The sequence below is a fragment of the Mesocricetus auratus genome, unplaced genomic scaffold (genome assembly GCF_017639785.1).
Source record: "Mesocricetus auratus isolate SY011 unplaced genomic scaffold, BCM_Maur_2.0 Super-Scaffold_100019, whole genome shotgun sequence".
In the NCBI taxonomy this organism is placed as follows: Eukaryota; Metazoa; Chordata; class Mammalia; order Rodentia; family Cricetidae; genus Mesocricetus; species Mesocricetus auratus.
The window spans coordinates 71,720-93,563 of NW_024429200.1; the positions used below are offsets into that span (position 1 = coordinate 71,720).

At 40.3% G+C, this 21,844-nt stretch overlaps 1 protein-coding gene across 1 annotated transcript in view; it reads right to left on the reverse strand.

The window, feature by feature from the left end:
* Nucleotides 1-21,844, reverse strand: part of Mgam2 (maltase-glucoamylase 2 (putative)) — an 83,538-nt gene that overhangs the window by 47,117 nt on the left and 14,577 nt on the right. Inside the window, exons 4-17 of the mRNA XM_040728545.1 lie at nucleotides 21,579-21,702; nucleotides 21,366-21,475; nucleotides 20,909-21,063; nucleotides 20,089-20,260; nucleotides 18,987-19,086; nucleotides 18,117-18,229; nucleotides 15,834-15,959; nucleotides 13,722-13,853; nucleotides 13,529-13,627; nucleotides 10,449-10,562; nucleotides 9,509-9,593; nucleotides 6,549-6,666; nucleotides 3,038-3,209; nucleotides 1,927-2,043 (exon numbers count right to left, since the gene is read on the reverse strand). Of these exons, the coding sequence (XP_040584479.1) occupies nucleotides 1,927-2,043; nucleotides 3,038-3,209; nucleotides 6,549-6,666; nucleotides 9,509-9,593; nucleotides 10,449-10,562; nucleotides 13,529-13,627; nucleotides 13,722-13,853; nucleotides 15,834-15,959; nucleotides 18,117-18,229; nucleotides 18,987-19,086; nucleotides 20,089-20,260; nucleotides 20,909-21,063; nucleotides 21,366-21,475; nucleotides 21,579-21,702 (1,737 nt within the window). The remainder of the gene's footprint in view (nucleotides 1-1,926; nucleotides 2,044-3,037; nucleotides 3,210-6,548; nucleotides 6,667-9,508; nucleotides 9,594-10,448; nucleotides 10,563-13,528; nucleotides 13,628-13,721; nucleotides 13,854-15,833; nucleotides 15,960-18,116; nucleotides 18,230-18,986; nucleotides 19,087-20,088; nucleotides 20,261-20,908; nucleotides 21,064-21,365; nucleotides 21,476-21,578; nucleotides 21,703-21,844) is intronic.

Here is a 21,844-nt window from a genome sequence, read left to right on the forward strand (position 1 = left end):
TCTGGAGACTTTTCAGAAAGAACTTTAGAGAATTTTTAAGAACTTTTGGAGAGAGCTTTTGAGAGAGAACGTTTTTGGGAAGCCTCCATCTTTGAAGAATAAAGAGCCATGAAAGGAGAACGTGTGTCCTTTTAGAAAAACCCTACCCACCTGCTGTCTAGCCCCTAGCCTGGACCAAGAGAGCATCTAGGCTGGAATTTGAATGCTGTCATTACTCCTATATCAATCAAGAAATGCACCTTAGGCTCGCAACAGCCAGTCAATTGAGGTTCATCTTCCAAAATGTCTCCATCTTGTGTCAAGTTGACATAAAACTAGCCAACACACACACACACACACACACACACACACACACACACACACACACACACACACACACAGAGAGAGAGAGAGAGAGAGAGAGAGAGAGAGAGAGAGAGAGAGACCCTTGTTTGAGTGTGAGTATAGAGACCCAAAGTGGGTGCTGAGTGTCTTCCTTGATACACTTATTTTGAGGCAGGACCTCTTATGGAACTGGAACTAACCCATTCAAGATAGTCTATCTAGTCTGCTTGTTTTGGAGGTCTCCTGCCTGTGCCTCTTGAATGCTGGAATTTCAGGCTACTGCCATACCTGCCCAGCTTTTGCAAGGGTTCTGGCCATCCTAACTCTTCTCCTCAGATTTGTGCTGCAAGCATTTTATCCATTAGTCACTTTAATGAAACCACTTTAATGAGCTTATTGAAACCACAACACTCAGTTCTAAGTATTTCAACGGCAACTTATTTGTTCTTGCTGCATTATAAACACCTTAAGAAGGACTTTGAACTACTTCTGTAGAGTTGCCCACAAAAAATACTATTTTAGATAAGAAGGAGAATGAAAAGTTCCTATACTGTGATAAGCCTCTCCACCAATATAGCAATCCAAATCAAAACAAATTAGAAAAAGCCCACATTTAATGGATACAATACTCCTGGATGGCCTTCCAGCTCCCCAGAGAAGAGACGGGAAAGAGAGACCTGTAAACCAAGAGTCTGTTCTCTGGGAGACAGTCTAAATACCCTGTGGGAGTGGTCTTGAGCATCTCTGGGGGGAGAGGTCATTATTTGGTGGGGTTTCTGAGATACAGCAGGGTTTGGAGAGAAATGGAAGAGGGGGTTTGGGTGGAGTCTCCACCATAACATTCCAGACTCTTTGGGTACATGGATGCCAGCGACTACGGTGAAACTCCCACCTTAAAAGATAATAGTAGGAAGAATCATGGAAAGCAATAGTGGGCTGGTCTCCCAAACTATTCATAAAAATCAGGATGTTATGACAAAATAACAACATGTTAGATCACTGTCTTACTCCTCCATAAACTGTCTTCCTTGTTCTCTCCTATTTATGAGTAATCTTTATTATATTAATATTTATACTGATACACTATATCATGTATGTTATCATAATATATTGATTAAATTAATAATTCATATTAATATAAAATTGATCCCCAGTGTCCCATCTTGTTCAAGGCGATAACAAGTGATTGAAGCAGCATAGATTTTGATGTTGTTGGTAGCACTAGGCATTGAACCCTGGACCTCATATGTGTTACCTTTGATTGTTTTAAGACAGGTCTTATGTAGTAGACCCAGCTGACCTGAAACTTGCAATAATCCTCCTACCTCTGTCTGTTGAGTGCTGGGATTTACAGACATGTGCCACCATGCCCTACTACCAGCACAGAAGATGTGCCAAAGGTTCTCATCTTTGTGAATGAGTTTTTTACAGCAATTCAATATATAAATTTTCATCCTTATCTCATTCCTTTTAGACATGTCACTCAAGATTTACCTGCCCATATGAAGTTAGGGCCAGTATGGAAGAGTTTTTATAACCTCTCCTTGAAAACATGTAGATATTATCCAAGAGTTTTCAACCTCTTCTCTTAGAGGAACTCACCCTGTAGGTAGGACCATTGTGATTCCTGGACAGTGGGTAAAATGCTCCAAGCTGCATCCACCTTGTGCAGAGCTCCTCAGTAACATTGTTTCTGTAGCCACAGATGTTTGCCCCTACCTGGAGGATTAGCACACAGGCAAACAAGGGATTACTAGAAAGGCAAAATCATTGGTTGTATTCTTATGTCGAGAAGAAAAGAGTGTATCAGATTTCTGCATTGCTCTGGGCCTGGCACCTGAGTGATAGTAACTAGTTTTAATCCCCACTGGGGTATAACTGACCTACATCCGGAGAGGTAGTTCCTAGCCCTAATCCATCCTTTGTTGACCAGATAGCTATTGTCCCCCTATGTGAACTTCCTTTGGGACTTTCCCAAGGATACAAAGGCCTATTCAAAACTCGGTTCAGGAAACAGGAAAACTGTGGTAACCAGATGAAAGGAGACTGTGGACTTGGCATTGCAGTTTTGGAAGCCTCATTCAAGTTGTTCTGAGCATATGGTAATCAACTGGCTAAGGTAAATATAGAGAAAAATAGAAATGCCCTGGGCGTAGGGAAAGTACTTCCGTTCATTGAGGTTGGAGTCCCCTACAGGCACCAAAAGATCAAATTCGTTCTTAAAGTGTCTGAGTTTCCTTTTGAAGGAACGGCATGAGCCCACACCTGTGATGCAACATCCCTGACAAAAGAAAATCTCTTTCTGATATTATTTAACACTTAATAAAGTCTCAAAGCAAGCCCCAGAGAAACAAGAGGACGCTCATTACAGGGTATACTAAGTAATGTGACTAGATAGGATATCTGTATCGAAGGCCCTTCCTCATCATTCAGTTCCCAGTCTTACAATTTTCCACTCAATGATTCTCTCCTGGCAGGATTTTTTTCTTATACATTTGATTCATGGTAATTCTTTCCTACCTACAGAAACTGTGTAGAAGATAAGCTAATGCTAACACTTATATCATCCTGTCCTCAGAACCATCTCGCAGCACACACAGACGTTGATTTTGCCAAGACATAGACAATGAGGCATGCCCCTTAGTTTTACAACCCCCTTAAAGATTGGCAATAGAAAGAGTAACAAGGAGCAAAGGTTGAGAATGAGGCTCACCATGGGGATGCCAAATAGGTTAAACTCAAGGATGCTGGGGATGGACCATCGGAGATCATCCCAGGTGGCTGCATTGTTTCCCAGCCAATGAGCAGCAAACTTGCCAGACCCAGCAAAAGTAGAGCGTGATAAGATGAAGTTCCTCTTGAGAGGGAAGACAGTTCCTAGGGCCCTGAAAAAGTTTAGCCAGTTGTGTGTGAGGCAGTCTGTGACTGGATAGAACTCAGCTTATGCCAAACGCAGGAATTGGGTTTTTCAACCAAGTGGAAAACAGCAAAACCCAAGTACCAAAAACTAGACTTGCAAACAAGTTCGCCATTGTAAGAGTTTCTTTTCCACGTCCTGTGTAAGGTGATACAGATCAGTCTCAGCCTCCAATTTTTTTTCCAGCTCCCATACTCCTGATTACAGCGTTTATGAATTCCGTATCTTGTTGGATCTGATTTTGGTCTGGCTCTTTTGAAGGACGGTATATGTCGGATATCACAGTGAGTTGGGTTCTGGCCCCATCTACTCTTACAGATCCCCCTTGTGTCCTTTCATACAGGCCTTACTGCTTTGTGTATAATCCTGCTTTACTGGCTCAGGTTCAGGCCGTGTCTTGGAGTGGACTGTAAGACTCTTTACCCTCATTTCCTTTATTGCACCATGAGTCATTGGTAAGAGGAAGATGTGTTCAGCCTACACAAACTAAAACCGAAACAGGATCATGAATTCAGTTGAGAGGTGTTTATGCAGCAAGACTAGATAGCAGGCATCTTACTGGCAGTTTAGAAAAAAAAATTATTGGAGATTCCTCTGTTTCTCTTCCTCGCTTGTCTGGGTCTGGCCTATGTGCGATCATTTCATGATTTCTGCGAAGATCTGTCTCCCTTCAGGCTGGAGAGAGAGATAATGTTCACTCAGCCTTCAGAAGATCCATACCTCCAGTCCTGATGTGCTCACCTCACTGAATGAAAAGCTTTGACTTTTAGGGGACAAAAGTCGGGTACGGAGAAGTAACTAAGGGTGACCCAAACATTTACTTTTAAAAATCTAACAGTACCTCATGCCCAAAGGTCAAAGTCCATTTATCTTTATTGTTTTCTAGAAATTTGACCTACTCTCCCAAACCGAGGTATGCCATAAAGACAATTCTTATTTAGTCACAGTTACTTTTTAACTATTAACCACAGCTTGCAGAATGTACTAACCAAACCAATTATGGTTTTATAGCACCTTTATCACTCGGAGACACCGGCAGTAAAGCAATCTGCAACTGTTTCCCTTCTCAGAACTGCCTGAGTCATGAGACTCATTCACTCTCTGGTTCAACCCTCATTCTCAGACACAAGTGTCTAAGAAGCAAAGCTGTTAGGTCAGAGAGGGACTGACGGGAATACCACTGCGGTTCTGTCATTACAGAGATGAGGAAACGGAGTCCTGTTTATTTGGTTTATTTTCCATGACAGATGGAAAAAGGAGAGCAGGAGGGGATGATGGAGGAAGAGAGGAAAAAGGAGAAGCAGGGGTTGGGGAGAGCAAAGAAAGAAGGGTAGGAGAGGAAAGATCATCTGTCTGTTTTTGAACACTGTCGTGACTTTCTTACACTGGGCTGACCAGGAGAGAAAGAACCCTTGTCCAGAAAACATATATGCTTATGTACGGAAAGATAACTTGCAGAAGAACACTGGTTCCCGATCACATTTCTCCACTTTTTTTCATCTCTACTTCTTTTCATTCCCTCCCTTCTTCCTCTTCTTGTTCAGAAAAGAGAAGGATTTACTCCACTGATGTACATTCAGTGTGCAGTCCTTCAAGCTAAGGCCAAGGCTTCAGTAAAGGAGATTATAATCCAGCGAGAAGAAAATGAGCATCTACAGTTACCAAAGAGTGACTTTCATACTACAAAATGAAAGCAAAATGATTTTGCTTATTGTAATGTGAAAAAAATATAGCCTATAGAATAGTCATGAAGGTATCCAGAAATGACAACACAGGTTAGTTTCATACCTGGAAAAAGCACAAGGTCACAAAGGCTGTCTTGTTCAGTACTAACAGCTTATGAAGTATATGAAAGAAGTGTTTTGATCTTGGAGAAACAAACAGTTAAGTAAGATCTGAGAAGTGGCAAAAATGTGAGAAATTAGGTTAGGAAGTGTCTCATAGTCTGGTCTAGGGGCTTACATTTTATGATATAGGAAAGAGTGTAATGTAATATATGTATTCCAATATACATATTATATGGGGAAATAAATGAGAAAACTCAAAAAGACCACTTTGACAGCAGTGTAAATAGTTCTTTTTAAACTTTAACACTCATTCAATACATCTTGAGGTTTTAGAAAAAGGGTGTTTTGATTCCCAGGTTTCAGATTAAGGCTCAAGATCCTGGAGATGCTTATGTTGCCTGGCCTTGAACCATAATTTGAATTGGTAGAGGATATATTATTTGGAGATAGTTTAAGGTCAGAGAGGCAAGCAATATATAGTCATTAATGAGAGAAATGATGAGGACTTTAATTAAAAAGTGATTGTGGAAAAAATAAAAGATGATTATGATAAAATTTCTAAGGTAGAAACAAAATAATCAAGGGTTTATTTCAGACAGAAGTAGAAAAAAACTTAAAGATGATATGAAGTTTATCACTTCATAGTCTGGGAGATAGCACGGCACTGTTACTAACCAAGACGCAGAATTTAAAATGATTAGGCAGAGGTAGGGGTCAGGATAGGAAGGAAGCAGGGCTTTGTGGTTGGTGCTTAGGACACCATGAGTCACTGAGAAGACAAAAGGCTAGAAGATATTTATGGGACACACACACACATACACACGCACACACACACACGCACGCATGCACACATGCACACATGTGCACGCACACACACACGCACGCACACACACATGCACAGGCACGCATGCACGCGCACACGCACACACACTAACATGTGTTTATATATATATAACGTGTGTCTGCACATGTCTCTCTCTGTCTGTCTGTGGTGTGTGTGGTGTGCACACAAAGAAGAGAGCTGACGCTACAGGATCAGGAAGTAAAGAGGTAAGGAAGAAGGGTGACACACAGCATGTCGTCAGATGAAAGTAAGACACCCGGTTAAACCTGAATTTCAGAAAACAAATTTTTATCACACGTATGTTCCACGGAAATTTGACTTAGCGTTTTTTTGTACTTTTTTTTTATTCGCTAAAGTCCATAGTAACCTTAGCAATTCAGTAGTGGGACCGTGGCCACTGTCCTTCTGGGAGCTCCGAGTACCTCATATTTTATTGCCTGTGAGTATCACTGAAATGACAAAGTGCCTTAGGCCTAAACCAATCGAAATTCAGCTTGCACAGAAAACCGAACTTTGTGCATCCTAAGTGCTGCTGTATGCCAGTTTCTGCGGTCTTGTAATCACACAGATTGTTGAACAGCACGTTTATGTGACAGAATCCCCTCGACTAGTCACCTCCCACATTTCACACCCCTCCTTCCCAAATCTAGAACCAGGTAGACAACCAAAGTCTTACACATCTGTGGCTCTTGACATGGTGTAGCCATACAGGCTGTGGACATCATAATGAAGGCCTGAGTAAAACTCTGTGTCCATGCAGAGGGTTCCTACCCACAGGGAGCCGTTCAGGACACCTAGAGAAAACATTCATCAGTTTGGCAATTCTCTCCATCAAGCAACTGTGATAAAACAGATGCCCGATCCGTTTCCTCCTTATTATTGTTCCATCACCAATCCCCACTTGATAAAACAAAAAAGAGTTTCTACATTTTAAGTATTACTCTTTACTACTTTCTCTATGAGGACTAAGCTGAGTTGGCCATTGATTCCCTGGAACTCACAAAGGAGGCATTTGAGAAACCTGGTCAAGACACCAGGCCTTTGATCTGAGATTAAACACGAAGCACCTGTTGTATATACACATACACTAAGAGAGCTTCATGTGCCACAAGGAGGGATGATGTAAATTGGGCATATTCTCTTTTATCTCACAGGTAAAGCACAAGTCATGTGACATTGGGCATTTTCATGAATAAGATCTCAAACACCAACCCTGAGAATATACACTGTGGCTTTATTTATTTTTTTAAGCTAAAATGGTCTGTGTCTTATAAACTCAGTTTTTTTCTCCTTTTTACAAACATACCCAATGTTCTGTCCTGTGCAGGCCCTTACTAGGGGCCATAACTCTGGAAAGACATGTGACAAGGAACAAATTAAGGTTAAAACTTTCACACCAGCCACGTAGAACAAGAATTTGGAGCAGGAAATTTAACTGAATGGTATACTGTAAGGGGAGTTATATTTCTGGCACATTGTGAAGCTCACAACTATGTTAATTATGAGCATTAGAACTTTTCTAAGTTCTAATTAGACATTAGAGCTTTTCTAAGGCCAAAAGCAGTTACATGTGTGTCATCACCATGAGAACATGCTCTACCTGACCATGAAGTCATGAGAAGTGGTTCAGTTAGGAGGGAACACGGCTGACCCCATGTTAATAGACAAAAGGCTATGGGGAAAGAATGAGGTATATGTCAGAGCAAGCAGAAAATGACATAGTGAGGTTTTACATACAAAGATAAAAGCCACAAAAAAAGAGAAAGACCCAACAAGAACAATATTAAGAGGTTAAGAAACAAAAGCGACACATTGATCTAGAAGACAACTAAAGGAGTAGGAAACATAGACTGAGAAGAGAAGAATGGAGTTGTTAGGTAACCATGGAGATTTGCAAACACTTAAACAGTTTAAACTCAAAGAAATTTAGCCACAGGGGAGCCAAGAAACAACTAAATCTTGGTCTCAGGAGAATATAAAGGATGGACAAGCAGAACAAAAGAGACTGTCCATTCTAGTATTCTAGAAGTTCAGGGTCTTGTTTGTGAAGATTGACTTCTCTTGAAGATGATGTGTGCCTCTGAGGTCAGATGCTGGTGAAGAAATGTGGGCAGCTTAAGACCCTTACTGCATCTCTTCATATCCTCTTTACCTTCTCCTCCTTCACCTATGAAGCTTGGACCAAAGACTTTCATCATGGAAGAACCAGACAAAGCAAGAAACAAGATCTTTGATCCTCAGCTTGGATTCAGCCCACTCACACCTCACTACAGTGCGACTTGAACAAAGCACACACTTTCATAGAGTTAATCCACTGAGACCATACCATGGTCTATTCTACACTGTCAATCAGTGATGGCTATCTCCCTTGTCAATCTGACTGGATTTACATGAGATCCAGTACATTCAGGGTAGTATGGACTTGACTAGACTAGATTTAAAATCTAGGAGCCACACTTCAGGGTTTGTCTCTGCTTCCAGGGACATTTAACTGAGGAGGGCAGACCCTGAAAGCTCCTATGGCCTGGGAGCTTAGACTGAATAAAAAAGGTTGATGAGTACCGGTGTTCATCTCAGCCTTCGTACAGGGCATACAATGTGAACAGCAGCCACGATACACAACATTCCTCTTATCTGTGAGCAAGAATGAACCCTTCATTCCTGAAACTATTTTTGCCAGGAATTTTGTCACAAAGTAAAAAAGTTAACTAACACACTACATCATTTCCATGCAAATACACACATTCTTCAGGAGACAAGAAAACCACTCTTGACTTGAAATAGGACCAATAAATAAGTCATTAAAAGAACAATTGATGCTTAACCTATATTACTAATTAGAAGAAAGAGAGGTAAAAAGGAAGGAAACTTAGAGATTTATTTAAGTTCAATAAAACCTTATCATGAAATATTGTAAAATTCTTCTAAGGGTTAAAAAAATCAAGCTACTTTAATGCCAATCTCCGTTAAACAAGGGACCACTGGTGCTTCGAACTATGGCTAGGGTTGGAGAGATGGCTCAGTGGTTAAGAGCACTGACTGTCCTTCCAGAAGACCTGGGTACATTTCCCAGCACCTACATGGCAGCTCACAATTGTCGGTAACTCCAGCTTCGGGGAATACGACACCCCCACACAGACGGACATGCAGGCAAAACACAATGCACATAAAATAAAATAAACAAATCCTTAAACTGTGGTTACTGAAAAGGACTGAAGGAGAGAATGGGAGGGAGAAAGACAGAGAATAGGAGTTAAAGATAGGTAATTTGTACCTTAGAGCGTATACATTTTCTCACAAAACCCGAAACACAGTCTCCTGAGAGCTCTCGTGGAAGGGCCACCCAGTGGGGAGTATGGGGGGAGAGAGGAGGAGGGAGGGGGAGGAGAGGGAGAGGGAAAGAGAAGGAGGGAGGGGGAAGAGGGGGAGGGGGTGAACACTTTAACCATAGGTTGCCCTTTGCAGTAAAAGGTAATCGGTGTCCAAGAGGTGCCACACAGACTTTAGTAAGAGGGTCCTTCAGATGTCTGCAGATTCATCGGACTGGGAAACTAAGTTCTCCTGGCCAGGCTGAGGGGCTCTCAAGTTACTGAAATGTGTCTGGTTCCAGGGTGGCAGGCAAACAGGAAAACTTACTGGGAGTGAAAGGCGGGAAGTTCAAGTTGTTTGATTCGCACTGGTGACTGGCACCTTGGAGAAGCGTAGATAGTTCATCCATTTCCTTCAAAGACAAAACGCACAGGATGGAGAATGTTCGGAGGTAAAATTAGCTGGGCAGGAAGTGCATGTAAAACCGGATATCCAGGTCGCCTCATAGCTGCTTTTTAAACAACCTTTCCAGCTTCTTGACCTCTCTATCAGTTTTTATAAAAATAAGTAATTTGGATTAAATTGTATCAAAGTTACATTACAGTTCTAAGTGGCACTGACCATATTTTAATTTTATAAATTTATTTAATCTGCTAATTAAGATATGTAATTTCAAAGGTTGGTCTTTGCCTTATGAATTGTGAAGATTACAATGCTGGTGCTACTACTTCAACATATTTTCAAAACTATGGACAGGGTAATATTCTTGCTCTTTTCACTTTCTCTGTCTTATATTCCACTGGGGAACAATAAAAGAATATAAATGAGGTCAAATACATTTTTCTAAAATGAATTAAAAATAAGATAATGTCTATCTTGCCAACAAAGTAATCTTAAGTTTTCAAAGATACCTCTGTTTTCTAAAACAAAAACCAGAAAGCCTTCATTAAGTTATTTTTAATGATGAAATCATTAGGAACTAATGTGGTAACTTTAGCAACCATCACTTTTAATGCGACCATATTATAAGCTGATATTGACTTAATAGATACTAAAGACTATTGAAATGAAACATCAGTTGGTGGCAAATGTAGAGTAAGAACATGGCATTTTAGGAGCCCAATTTCCTGGAATATATACTGGGCGTGTAGGAAAAAAAATAAGTCAGTATGCCAGTCAAACTATTTTACTATGGATCAGGGTCAACATCTATGAAATTTTGGCATGTTAATTCCAGTGAATATTTGAGTTTGGGATGATAACTTACAATCCACACACCATCAAACTCCAGACGTCTATAAAATTCAGTGAGCTGCCTGGCCCACCACAGAGTAGAGGACGGATTGGTAAAGTCAGGAAATACCGACTGTCCCGGATAACCCTGCAGAACGAAGAGGAATGACAGCATGTATGATGGTTCGGCTGGTCACTGACTATCCACTGCCATTTCTTTTTACCAGAAACCTCATATTGCTTATTATCTAGAGTCGGGTTTGCCTTTCTGCCAGCAAAATCCAAACATAGTAAAATACATGTAAGGATCGAAAGGAAGAAAAGCCCACTGATGAGATGGAAGTTCGCCATACATCCTTTCCTATCTAACAATGTAAATTTTCAGTGTTGCAAGGTCAGTTGGGAGGTGTGAGATAATGTCCTCTGCGGGTGGCTAGGAAGCTGCACCTACAGGAAATACCAACAACGTGGTTTCCGTAACAAGACTTGTGCAATGAGAGTATCAGTTGGCACACAAATGGGGATGGGAGAAATTTCGCGAAGGCAGACTCCTATGTGAAGCGCTACGGACGACCATTGGTGCTGAAAAAGGAAGGACCAGCCTTCCCAGGGGGTCAGCACAAAACAAGCGTAGATAAGAAAAAACATCAAGTGAACTCCGCAGGTTATATTCATAATCTTTATGACTATATATGTCGATAGTAATTGAAGAATGACAGGCAAAGGAGTTGGAGGGGAGGGGAGAGAAGTTGGAATCTGAAAAAGGAGGCGGTGAATAATGTAAACATAGTCACACAAAATTTCTCAAAAAACAAGTTTTAAACGTTAAAATAAAATTCTGGACAGTCCAGCTGTTAAATATTTTAAGAGGATGACTATGTGTGTTAACATATTGTCAATTAAAGATTATACAAAACCTGTTTTGAGCAATTGTTATAATGTAGACATATATAATTCATCATATAAGCAATATTTTGTAAATGCTTGAATAAGGTTACTCTTCCTCCTACCAAAAGTGTGCAATGCTGTCTCTCTATCTTTTCTACATGTATGGAACTGTAGTTCTAGGCATCTTGTGCAATCACAAAAAAGTATATACATAGCCAGATTATTAAATATCTGGCTTATATAAACTGAAGCATAACATTCTTGTTGATTTTCTCTACAAATATATTGATTGGGAATTCGGATTAATTTTATACTCATACAATTTCATGTTTATATTCAGTAAAGAATTATTTTTAAAAAGTTCTTTGCTGGGTGCTGGTGGTGCAGGCCTTTAATCCCAGTACTCAGGAGGCAGAGGCAGGTGGATATGTGTGAGTTCGAGGCTGGCCTGCAACTTCCAGGACAGCCATGGTTAAGGATGGAAACCCTGTTTTGAAAAATCAAAACAAAAAGTATTCTTTGGTATTTTCATACAAGGAAACAAAGTATTCTGGTTACTCTTGGTCCCTCCATTCCCTCGTCTCCTTCCCACCCCATCAACCCATTCTCTTCCTTACAAGTCTGTTGTCCATAATCATGCGTATTTGTTTGTTTTGAGATCCAACAGCTTTAATGAGAGCCATTATAAAGTGCAAACAATTCTTAATACAGAAGATAAAAGCTTAAAATAGTTGGATGTGGTAATGTAAGCCTTTAATCCCAGCACTCAGAAGGCAGAGGAAGGCTCATTTCTGTGAGTTTCACTGTAGCCGGGGCTACAGAGTGAGTTCCAGGACAGCCTGGGCTGTTACACAAAGAAACTCTGTCTAAACAAACAAACAAACAAACAAAAAACAAAACCAAATAATAATAACAACAAATAAATAAAAGTTTAAAATTTCCTTTTTTAATGTGATGGGCTATTGATTCTTTGTTTTAGTTGATGGACACCAAGTAATAATAGAGGTAATTTACACGTCCCTAGGAATAAGGGGTTTTGCAACAGAATTCCAACAACATCATAAGAGAGGCCAAGCTAACTTCCACAAACCCAATGTGTTTGCAACATCCCACAACTTGTTTCTATTATTGTTATATCTGCCAATGCCTTACCACAAGTGACACTTCTCGCTCACTGGTCAGTCAAGGCAATCATCCAATTAATTATAAAAATTCTTCATTGTAGTCCATCCAAACACCCCACCCTACTAAAACATCTCATACAAATGGGGATGATTTTTACATAACTACAATTTTTATTTGACTGTGGCCTCTGATGTCTACATGAAAATATGTCTATCTGCTGTTTTACAGATTCATGTCTAACAGTGAAAGCAGAGGCTTGGTTTGAAGGAAGAACTTTGTGTACCTTCATAGAAAATCAAGATAGTTTTGGAAACTAAACAGCCCAGGAGCTATAAATACTTTACTATGACATGGATTTATGAAATTAAGTACCATTTTTTATAAATTTTGGCACAATTCAGTCATCTAGGTTAATTTTATATATAACTGGAATAAAAGGTTAGCTACGTGAGTCATCAGAAAGTCCATAGTCTTTTTTTAAAATTACATTTTATTTAAATTAAAAATAATCTTTTTAAAAATATGAATCCCAGTTTCCTCTCCTTCTCATCCTCCCATTCCCCCCAGCAAGTCCTCATCCCATCCCCATCCATTTCTCAGGTAGGGTGAGACTTCCCATGGGGGAATCATCAAAGTCTTATAAGTATCACTGTTCTGAAAATTGACTCTTTGGTCATTTATCCAAATTTCTGAAAATGATACCTCGGAGTCTAGCCTGGGCTTTAGCTATGGGTTTTGTGTAAATTAAGTTTTGTGTACTATCTGAACTGGGTTCCACACTCATCATGAGCGTCTTGTTACATTATTGAAGTTGAATTTAACATCTCAGAGAAGAGAAATTGAGAAGCAGTCAGACTTAAAGCAATTTTCTCCTACTGGCTTTTTTGTTTTATATATCTGAAATACTAATGAGTCTGGGGTGGCTTTTTATAACTTTTAGAATTTTAATAACTTTATTATCATATCTATTGGTTTAAAATAGAATAAAACTACTAAGGCCATAAAAGAATCACTATTGCAACTTGCATGCTACCTATCTTCATTTAAAAAGCACAATCTTTGCCCAAACTATTATTTATTCTGGATTTCTTGAGAAATTACCTCCCCAACAGCAAAGCCACTGGAGCTCATGATCCACACTCTGCTCTTGCTTCCATTGTTGTAGACCTTATAGTTATGGTCCTTGAAGATGCCAGGGTTCTAATAAATAAGCAAGGTATAAACGTCATTTGGGTAAGTCTTTCTTGCAACTTGAAAGCAAAAATGAGGCACCAATTGAAGTGTTTGAACGTACCAGAATAATTACATACTTCTGTTCATTGTCATGCAGGTCCTTAGCAAAGTCTGCCAGCTGGGGGTAAGCCTGTTCATCAATAGTGAAGTCTTTCTTTCCATCCATGTAGTCTATATCTGAGTATTGCACATCCTGGAAGACAGTTCTGAGCAGTCAGAATCTGGGAACCTGGCTCATTGGAAGGTTTTCAATTCTAGTTCCTAACCATTAAAAGAGAAATTATATAGCTTTACAGTACTGGGATTCCCCAAGGTTGGCTGGCTCCTAGAAATAAATGAGCCCTCTGAAAGCTGCTCTCAGACTGAAGCTCTGTGTTCTCAACCTGATAAAAGGATGCCAAGAGGTACCTTGAGGAACATAGGGTAGGAAGTGTGTCTTATTTATCCTTGAAACCTGAGGACTTAGTTGCTAGGCATGTAGCTGGTATTCATTAAATGCATATTTGAATGAATATGTGAGGGAACTTATAACCACAAATATCAAGTCAAAACATAAGTGCGTGAGAGTATGAAGGAGTCTTTTGCTCTATTAAACTGCTAGAGGGATAAGACTGATAAAGTTAAGTGACAAAGAGATAGAAACTTAACTAGTGAAATTATTTTATGCGCATTGTTTGGTGTTTGCCTAGCAGTGCGTGAGGATAAGATGCTGTTCTTAATGAGACTGGAGTACGGAGGGGTTAAAGGTTATTTCCCAGTCACTGGAATGAGGAGCTAAAGGAACCTAACTCTTGGTATCCTTTATTTTCCAATCTTCCATATACTCCATGATTGTAAGAAAGTCTCACTTAAGACCCTCATGTGGTATGAGGCTTGATGCCCAATGTGGTATCTTCTGCTCTGATCCCTTAGGCCGTAGGTACCACACATATCCCCAGAGAAGGGAGCTCCTCCCAACCACAAAATAAGAGCTCATCTGTTTTGGTAACACCAGCAGAAGCAGAGGAAGACAGACCAGAAAGAACACTACAGTAGAGTCACAAGAATGGTCTGTACAAATTGACCTTTCTGATTAGCTTATAAGACCTTAGACACTTGGAATTCCCTTTAGATTTACAGGAGAACTTTGAACATCATAAATACTTTGCAATCATGGAGTTCACAGTTAATCTGCAATCCTAGGAAAGTGGAACCACACATTGCCTCATTCGTAAACGGTGATAAATGACAGCCAGCCACAGCTGAAAAAGTCTTTCTAAAATAATACAGGTATGTAAAACATTGGTCTGATTTTTTTCTAGAACTGAGGGTTTCCAGACAGCATACATGGGGAAGGTAAAACTGAATACTATCAATTTCCCCTCCGTACCAAACATGATGGTAGGAGTATTTCTTCTAAGAAAACCTGATTGCTATGTTTGCCCTCTTGGATTCCCTGAGACCAGGCCAAAGTCATTTCCACCATTTCCACCCACAGAGTTTCCATCAAATGCTAACCACATATACATATGTCTTAACTGAAGCTCCAAAGCTTGAAGAGCTAACCATAAGGTAATTATTTTGACAGCTTCATTGACCATGTGAAGAGCTTTTAAGACCTTAGACACTTGGAGTTACCTTTTGATTTACAGGAGAACTTTGAACATCATAAATACTTTGCAATCATGGAGTTCACAGTTAATCTGCAAGGAGTTTTGCAAGATAGCTGTGAAACTAGCTTACTGTAAATAATTATTATCATCTTCATCTCATTCTAACCATATCACCATGTGCTGATTTCAGTCATAAAGTTACAACTAAGTTTGATGGTGTTCACTCTCAGGGCTAAATGTTTTACGTGCATTATCTAAAGTATTTCTTACCCCCAAAGCCCCCATTGAGGTAAGTGTAAAATTTTTACTTTTTAAAGACAGAAACCACAATATACAGCAGTTAACTAACTAATGCAACATTTCATGGAGATGTGAAAAGATAAGACTAAAATTCAAGTCCTTTGACTGTGTGAACGATGCCCTTTGCATGGGCATATGGACAATTCAGTATGTTAATTTCTGATGTTGTGTGTATGCCTATGAATCTACCATTCTATTTTCCTTCCTAATTGAATAGAATGCAAAGGAAAAGGAAGAAATGGAATTGCATATAAACCATGATAAGAAAAGCCTCAACTCACATAAGGGATATTAGCATCACGGTTTCGATATACAACCTCTCTCAACCCAACAAGGCCACCATAATCCCTGCGGCTGAGTTGAAATCCAAGGCTCCAATATGAAGGCAAGAATGATCGTCCAACAACCTGGGAAGAGAGGCAAAAAAGCATCTGACCTTTTGTAACAAACGCTAATGAATATGGTAGCATAAAGTCCATCCGAATCATTTATTCCTTTTCATTTTCTATAAAGTCCCCAAATCTAAAATTGTCAGAAACCAAAGGAATCTCCTGCTTTAAATTCCAAAGCTCATGTCATTCATCACTTTAAACAACTAAACATGTCCCAACAGCAGCAACAGTAGTCAAAAATAGACTTGCCAGAATGTGTTGGACTAATAGTGTCATCCTCTGGCAGTGATTCTCAACCAGTGGGTAGAGATTCCTTTAAGCATCACACATCAGAAATCCTGATTCTTTAAATTTACATTACAATTCATAACAGCAGTGATATTACAGTTATGAAATAACAACTGTCTAATTTTTTGTTGGGTGTTACCACAACATGAGGGATTGTACTCAAGGGCTGCAGCGTAAGGAAGGTTGGGAAAGGCGCAAGGGAAATAGGCTTGAGACGCAGCTGGGTTGGTACAGTGTTTAGTGTGCAAGAAAGTGTTGGCTGAAGTCCAAGAGCAAAAAAAAAATGGAGGAAAGGGGAAAGCAGTTCTATCTGATTGGTAGGTGGGTCTTAATTTCTTTTCTTGTTGTTGTGATAAAATACTCCAATGAAAGCAACTTAAGGGGAAAAGGGTTTATTCTGGCTCAAGTTACAGTCCATCATGGCAGCTGAAGGTTGAAATTGCTTGTCATATTTCATCTAGAGGAGAGGAAGAAGAGGGAGGGGAGGGGAGGGAGGGAGGGGATGAGAGTGCTCAATGAATGCTTTCTAATGGTTTCCTTGCTCTTCCCATCCTGCCTAAGAAATAGTCTTGTCTACTGTCAAGATAAGTCTTGGAATACAATTAATGTAATCAAGAGAGTTCTCTGCAGGCATTCCCATGGGCCCATCTCCTAGATAATTCTAGGCACTGTCAACTTGACCGTTAACACTAATCCTCACAGTTGGTGTTTTGTTTTATTGTTGAGTGGTGCTGAGAATAGAGGCCAGAGTCTCACATATAATAGACAAGCACCCAACCACTGAGTTGTAGCTTGGGCCCCGAAAAACAATAGAAACAATGATATTCATCCGTCTAATATATTCTCTTAATGCTTGCAGTGTGACAAGGTCCCCTAGAGGCACTGAGAGTGTAAATGACACAAAGCATGCGGTATTCCTGGATTCGCAGACGAACGACACAAAGATGGCTCGTGTAACTGCAGATGGTGGTGTCTGGCAATGACGAAAGGGTAAAAACTTATGAATCAAGAGTGTGATGGGTGAAAAAATACCATATGCTTGACATATTCAAACTTTCTTAGTACCTCAAGCCAACACTCCAAGAAGATTAAAACCCTGTCCCGTCAGGGCTGGTTTAACCCCCAGAAACAGCTGGCCTGAACAAGGGGGAGCTCTTGGACCTCAGACTGATGGCTGAGCGGCCAGCATGGGACTGATCCCAACCCCCTGAACGTGGGTGTCAGTGAGGAGGCCTAGGTAATCTATGGGGACTTGGGTAGATCAGTATTGATCCCTGGCTTACAAATGGACTTTGGGTGCCCATCCCACAATGAGGGATACTCTCCCAGACTGGACTCTTGTGGGAGGGCCTAGGCCCTGCCCTGAACGAAATGACAGATTCTGGAGATCCTCCATGGAGGACTTCACCCTCCCTGGGGATCAGAGTGGGGATTGGGTGGGGGGATGAGGGGGCGGGGGAGAAGGGGAGGGAGAGGGAGCTGGAATTGACATGTGAAGCAAGCTTGTTTCTAATTTAAATAAAAAAATCTTTCCAAAACAAAAAACCCTGTCCCGTATATGATTTCTTCTTTCCTATTTATTTGTTGATTGAATGCACACTGTGGATTTGTGGCCTCAGGTCTCTGGAATGATTGGTTAGGATGTAGGAAATAGACAATAAGAATGCCTAGCAAGCAGAATTAAACTTTTGTTTGCATTTCTCAAGGCTTCCTACAGTGATGCAGAAAACATCCAGTCAATTCATTTAAAAAATGACAAAATACGCGTAAGCTAAGCATTTATATCTATACTATCTACTAATAACTTTAGCTTCTGTCTTGTTAACTCAAGCAAATACATGAGAAAATAGCAACAGCCCCACAGTGGGGAGGGCAGACCCTCACCTCCAGATACTCCTGAACCACTTGCTCTGGTGTGTTTCCCAGCAAGACGTAAAAGTCAAGAACGCCACCAGTGGTACGGTAAGTGATGGCAGGAGCAGGCTGAAGAGTGACCTCTGGAAGGATGCAGGTGAATGATTAGGATAATCTCCTGAAAATACACATCTCTTGGAAGCATGAATAGCTGAGTTGTCCCAAATTCTGCTTCATTTCAAATGTATCTCATGTTATCTGAATTATATTAATTTAAACAAGATCACTATCAAAAGTAAAATGTTGTCTTGTTTCATGCTGCTTATGAGGAAAACCAGAAAATTATATTACTATCTGGATACACTGGAATAAATTTCTATGATAAATGAGTGGGTTAATCCAAATGAAAAATATTTTGGAAACTTATTAGGTGAGTTTGACACATAAACATACACACACACACACATCATATATATGACAGTTATATTTTTAAATCAATGATGCTTCTTGGAACACCACTGACTATAAGTTGAAGGAAGATGACTTAGAGTTTGGTTATGAGATGTAAATCACAAACACAGTCTGCTGCCTATAGGCAGACAGCAAGACACATGCTCGAGTCTATAGGTATCTTTGGAATGTGGACAACAATGGATCCTATCATCCATACCATATAAGAAGGAACACTCCATCAGAGGAAGGCCCTGAATTGGGTTTCAGTCAAGTGTCTCTAAGCTGGATTTCTGAACACGTTAAACTGTTGTCAGGTTCTAGTTCCAGTAGAAGCACTCTACATGTAATACAGTTGTGTGAGGGTCTCCAAATAAAGGTAATTCTTAAAATAAAAACATCATATCTAAATCTGGTCTTATCCACAGAAGATAAAAAGATGCTTCCTACCCATAGCATTGCTGTTCATCAGAAAAACTCCAAAAGAAGCCCCACTGGTATCTTCAAGGCACAAGAAGAAGGTGTGTGCTCCATACAGGTTAACCTTGCCCTGTCATCAAGAAAGCAAAAAATAGAAACAGCAGGATTATGTGTTTAAAATATTTATCCTGAAAGGTATGGCGGAACACACCTATAATTCCAGTACTTGGGAAGAAGGATAACTACTTTTTGGACAGCCTGTGCTACATAATGAGTTTTATGCCAGCATGATCAACACAACAAGGCTCTGTCTCTAATAATCAAAGAAACAAACAAAATAAATAAATGTGGTTCACAGGACCAAAAGGTCATACTCAGCATTTAATTATGCGTATTGCACCAAAATGACATTATCATAATAAATGGAGAGACACAACAGGGTGTACGCATTTAATGGAATACTGTTTAGAAAGGATACACTAAAAATGCATGTCAAAATGTTATATGAAATGAAAGAAACAACCAATACCGCTGTCTTTGAAACATGCTAATATGCAATACAAGAGCAGCAACAGTGGAACTTTCCATCTACCAACGCTACTGATAATGGCCTCCGATTGATGTTCTTTTCCAAATAATTATTGAATCGAGAAAGCATCACTTTTACAAAAGCATTTTCTTCTCTTCTTTTTGTGATACTGTATGGAATCCAGAACCTCACATACACACAATAATGCAAACGTTCCACTACTAACATCCTTAGGCCTTTTCATGGTTTTTATTTTTGAGACAGGGTCTTACTAAGTAACCCAGGTTGGTCTTGAACTTACTCTGTAAGCCAGGGTGGCCTTTAATTTGCAATCTTCTTGCTTCAGCCTCCTGAATAACTGGTTATGCGCTTACACCAAGAAGCCTGGTAGCTTCCTAATATTAACTTATTTATCTTATGTAATCATTAAATTCTATTTTCCAAGAAAGTTTTCTTAATTTCTGTATATTAAACTTAAGAGCAAGTATACCCCCAAACAAACCCATGCAAATGGGCAAATTTTTGCCAGCTGCTTTTGGGAATTAAGGGTGAGCATTCTTGGCTGTGAGCTGTGAACAGGGGTCAAGCTAGGTAGATCCTCACCTCTACGGGCGTAGTGTCCCTGGTGAAGATGGGCCAGGTGTTCCAGCTCATGTTGTGGAGGTATTGCTGGTGCACGTGCTCCCCCAGCCCGTACACATTGGAGCTGGGCAGTCGGAAAGACAGCTGCAGGTACTGCTGGGCAAAGTAGAGGGGCCCAATGCCTGTGTCCAACCTGCACAGTGGGGAGAGAATAAGAGTCAGAGAAGCACACTCCAGTTCTGCAGGAAGCTGTGTCTGCCTTTCCACAAGCATTCAGGGATGAGTGACCTCAGATTTTAGCACCAATATTCACGATGCCCCCAGAGGGGCTCTCATGGTGTCATCAACTGGAGATGCTAAGTATTGCTAACAAGAGGTCTCTCTGGAAAAGCAGTGAGGTATGTGCTGCCTTATAACACTTGCTAGTATCAGGATTTGGGTGCAGGGTTCTTGATGTTTATATTCATATTTTATACCATGAAATCTGTGATGTAAGTTCAAATTGGTATTAGGTGCTTAATGCTAAGATTCAGAGGTAACAATACTTTGATAACTCAAAACAACAGCATTCCCTAGTCCATAATACATGAGCTCCATAAGCATGTATGTATACTTACTATAAATGTATAAATGAAACTTAGTAAGCCATTACATTCTAGTTTCATGCTGTTTGCATTATAGTCATAACAGATTACCATTGTTAACTGGGCATGTAAGCGATTTTGTGTTTTTCTGAGGTTCAAACTCATTTCCATGTCCTCCTCATCTTGCTGTGTACATCAGGATGAGCTACATGTGGACTCTGCATTCAAAGACAGACAAAGAGTGTGGGGAAGCTCACAAGACTCTTTTGTTGCTCTTCCGCACTATTCGGATGCTGAAGGTCTTGTTGATGACCTCTATGTAGTAGTTCAAAAGGGATTCATCAGCAGTCCCGTTCAAGAGGTTAATGTTTTCATGAGGGACTTCATAGCGCATCTCATTGAAATCAGTGATCTGGGAGAAGAAAAACAGAGAATATGATTCAGGGTCAGACCACTTCCTTGTAGATCTACGAAAAATGCCTTTAAGCAGTGACCCCTGAGAACGCTTCCAAATCTTGGCCCTGTAGGTTTTGATTTCTGAAGTGAAATCATCCAGTCAGTGTGTCCTGTCAAAATAAAGATGCCTGCCCATCTCTTCCAGAGATGCCTACAGAAAGGAGCCCTCTGCCCATGCACCCTTGCTTACTACAGAGAGGAAGAGGGTAAGGCACCGCTGTCTCCAAGGTTGCATCCAATGATGACTTCCTCACTGACCTTAAAATGAAAACGATTGGATGTCTGGTATTCAGCTGTGAAGAGGGCATCGGCAATATCATTTCCAAAAAGAGATGGGGATGACAATTTTTTCAACCGAGCAGTCAACCCTAAGGCGAAAAATGAGAACAAGAGATAGTGTTAGCTTTCATTGAGCAGCTACCTTGGCTGAACCACAGTGATGTCCTGGGACCATAATCGGGCAGAGCTCACCTGTGCTTGTGTTTGTGCGGACACTGGTGATTTCATATCCCCAGTTCCTAGGGAAGAAGCAGGCAGGGGCTTTCGTATCTGCCGCTGGCTTCCAGCAACATTTATGCTGCCATCGGCAGACATCCTATAGCAATGGAAAAGAGCCGTTATTACATAAGGAAAGGAAGGGAAGTGTCACTTACCTACCAGTTAACAGCACATGTTATTCCAAGGAAGATCCGAGATAGGTCATCATTAGACTCACTCACGTATTCATTCTCAAGTTA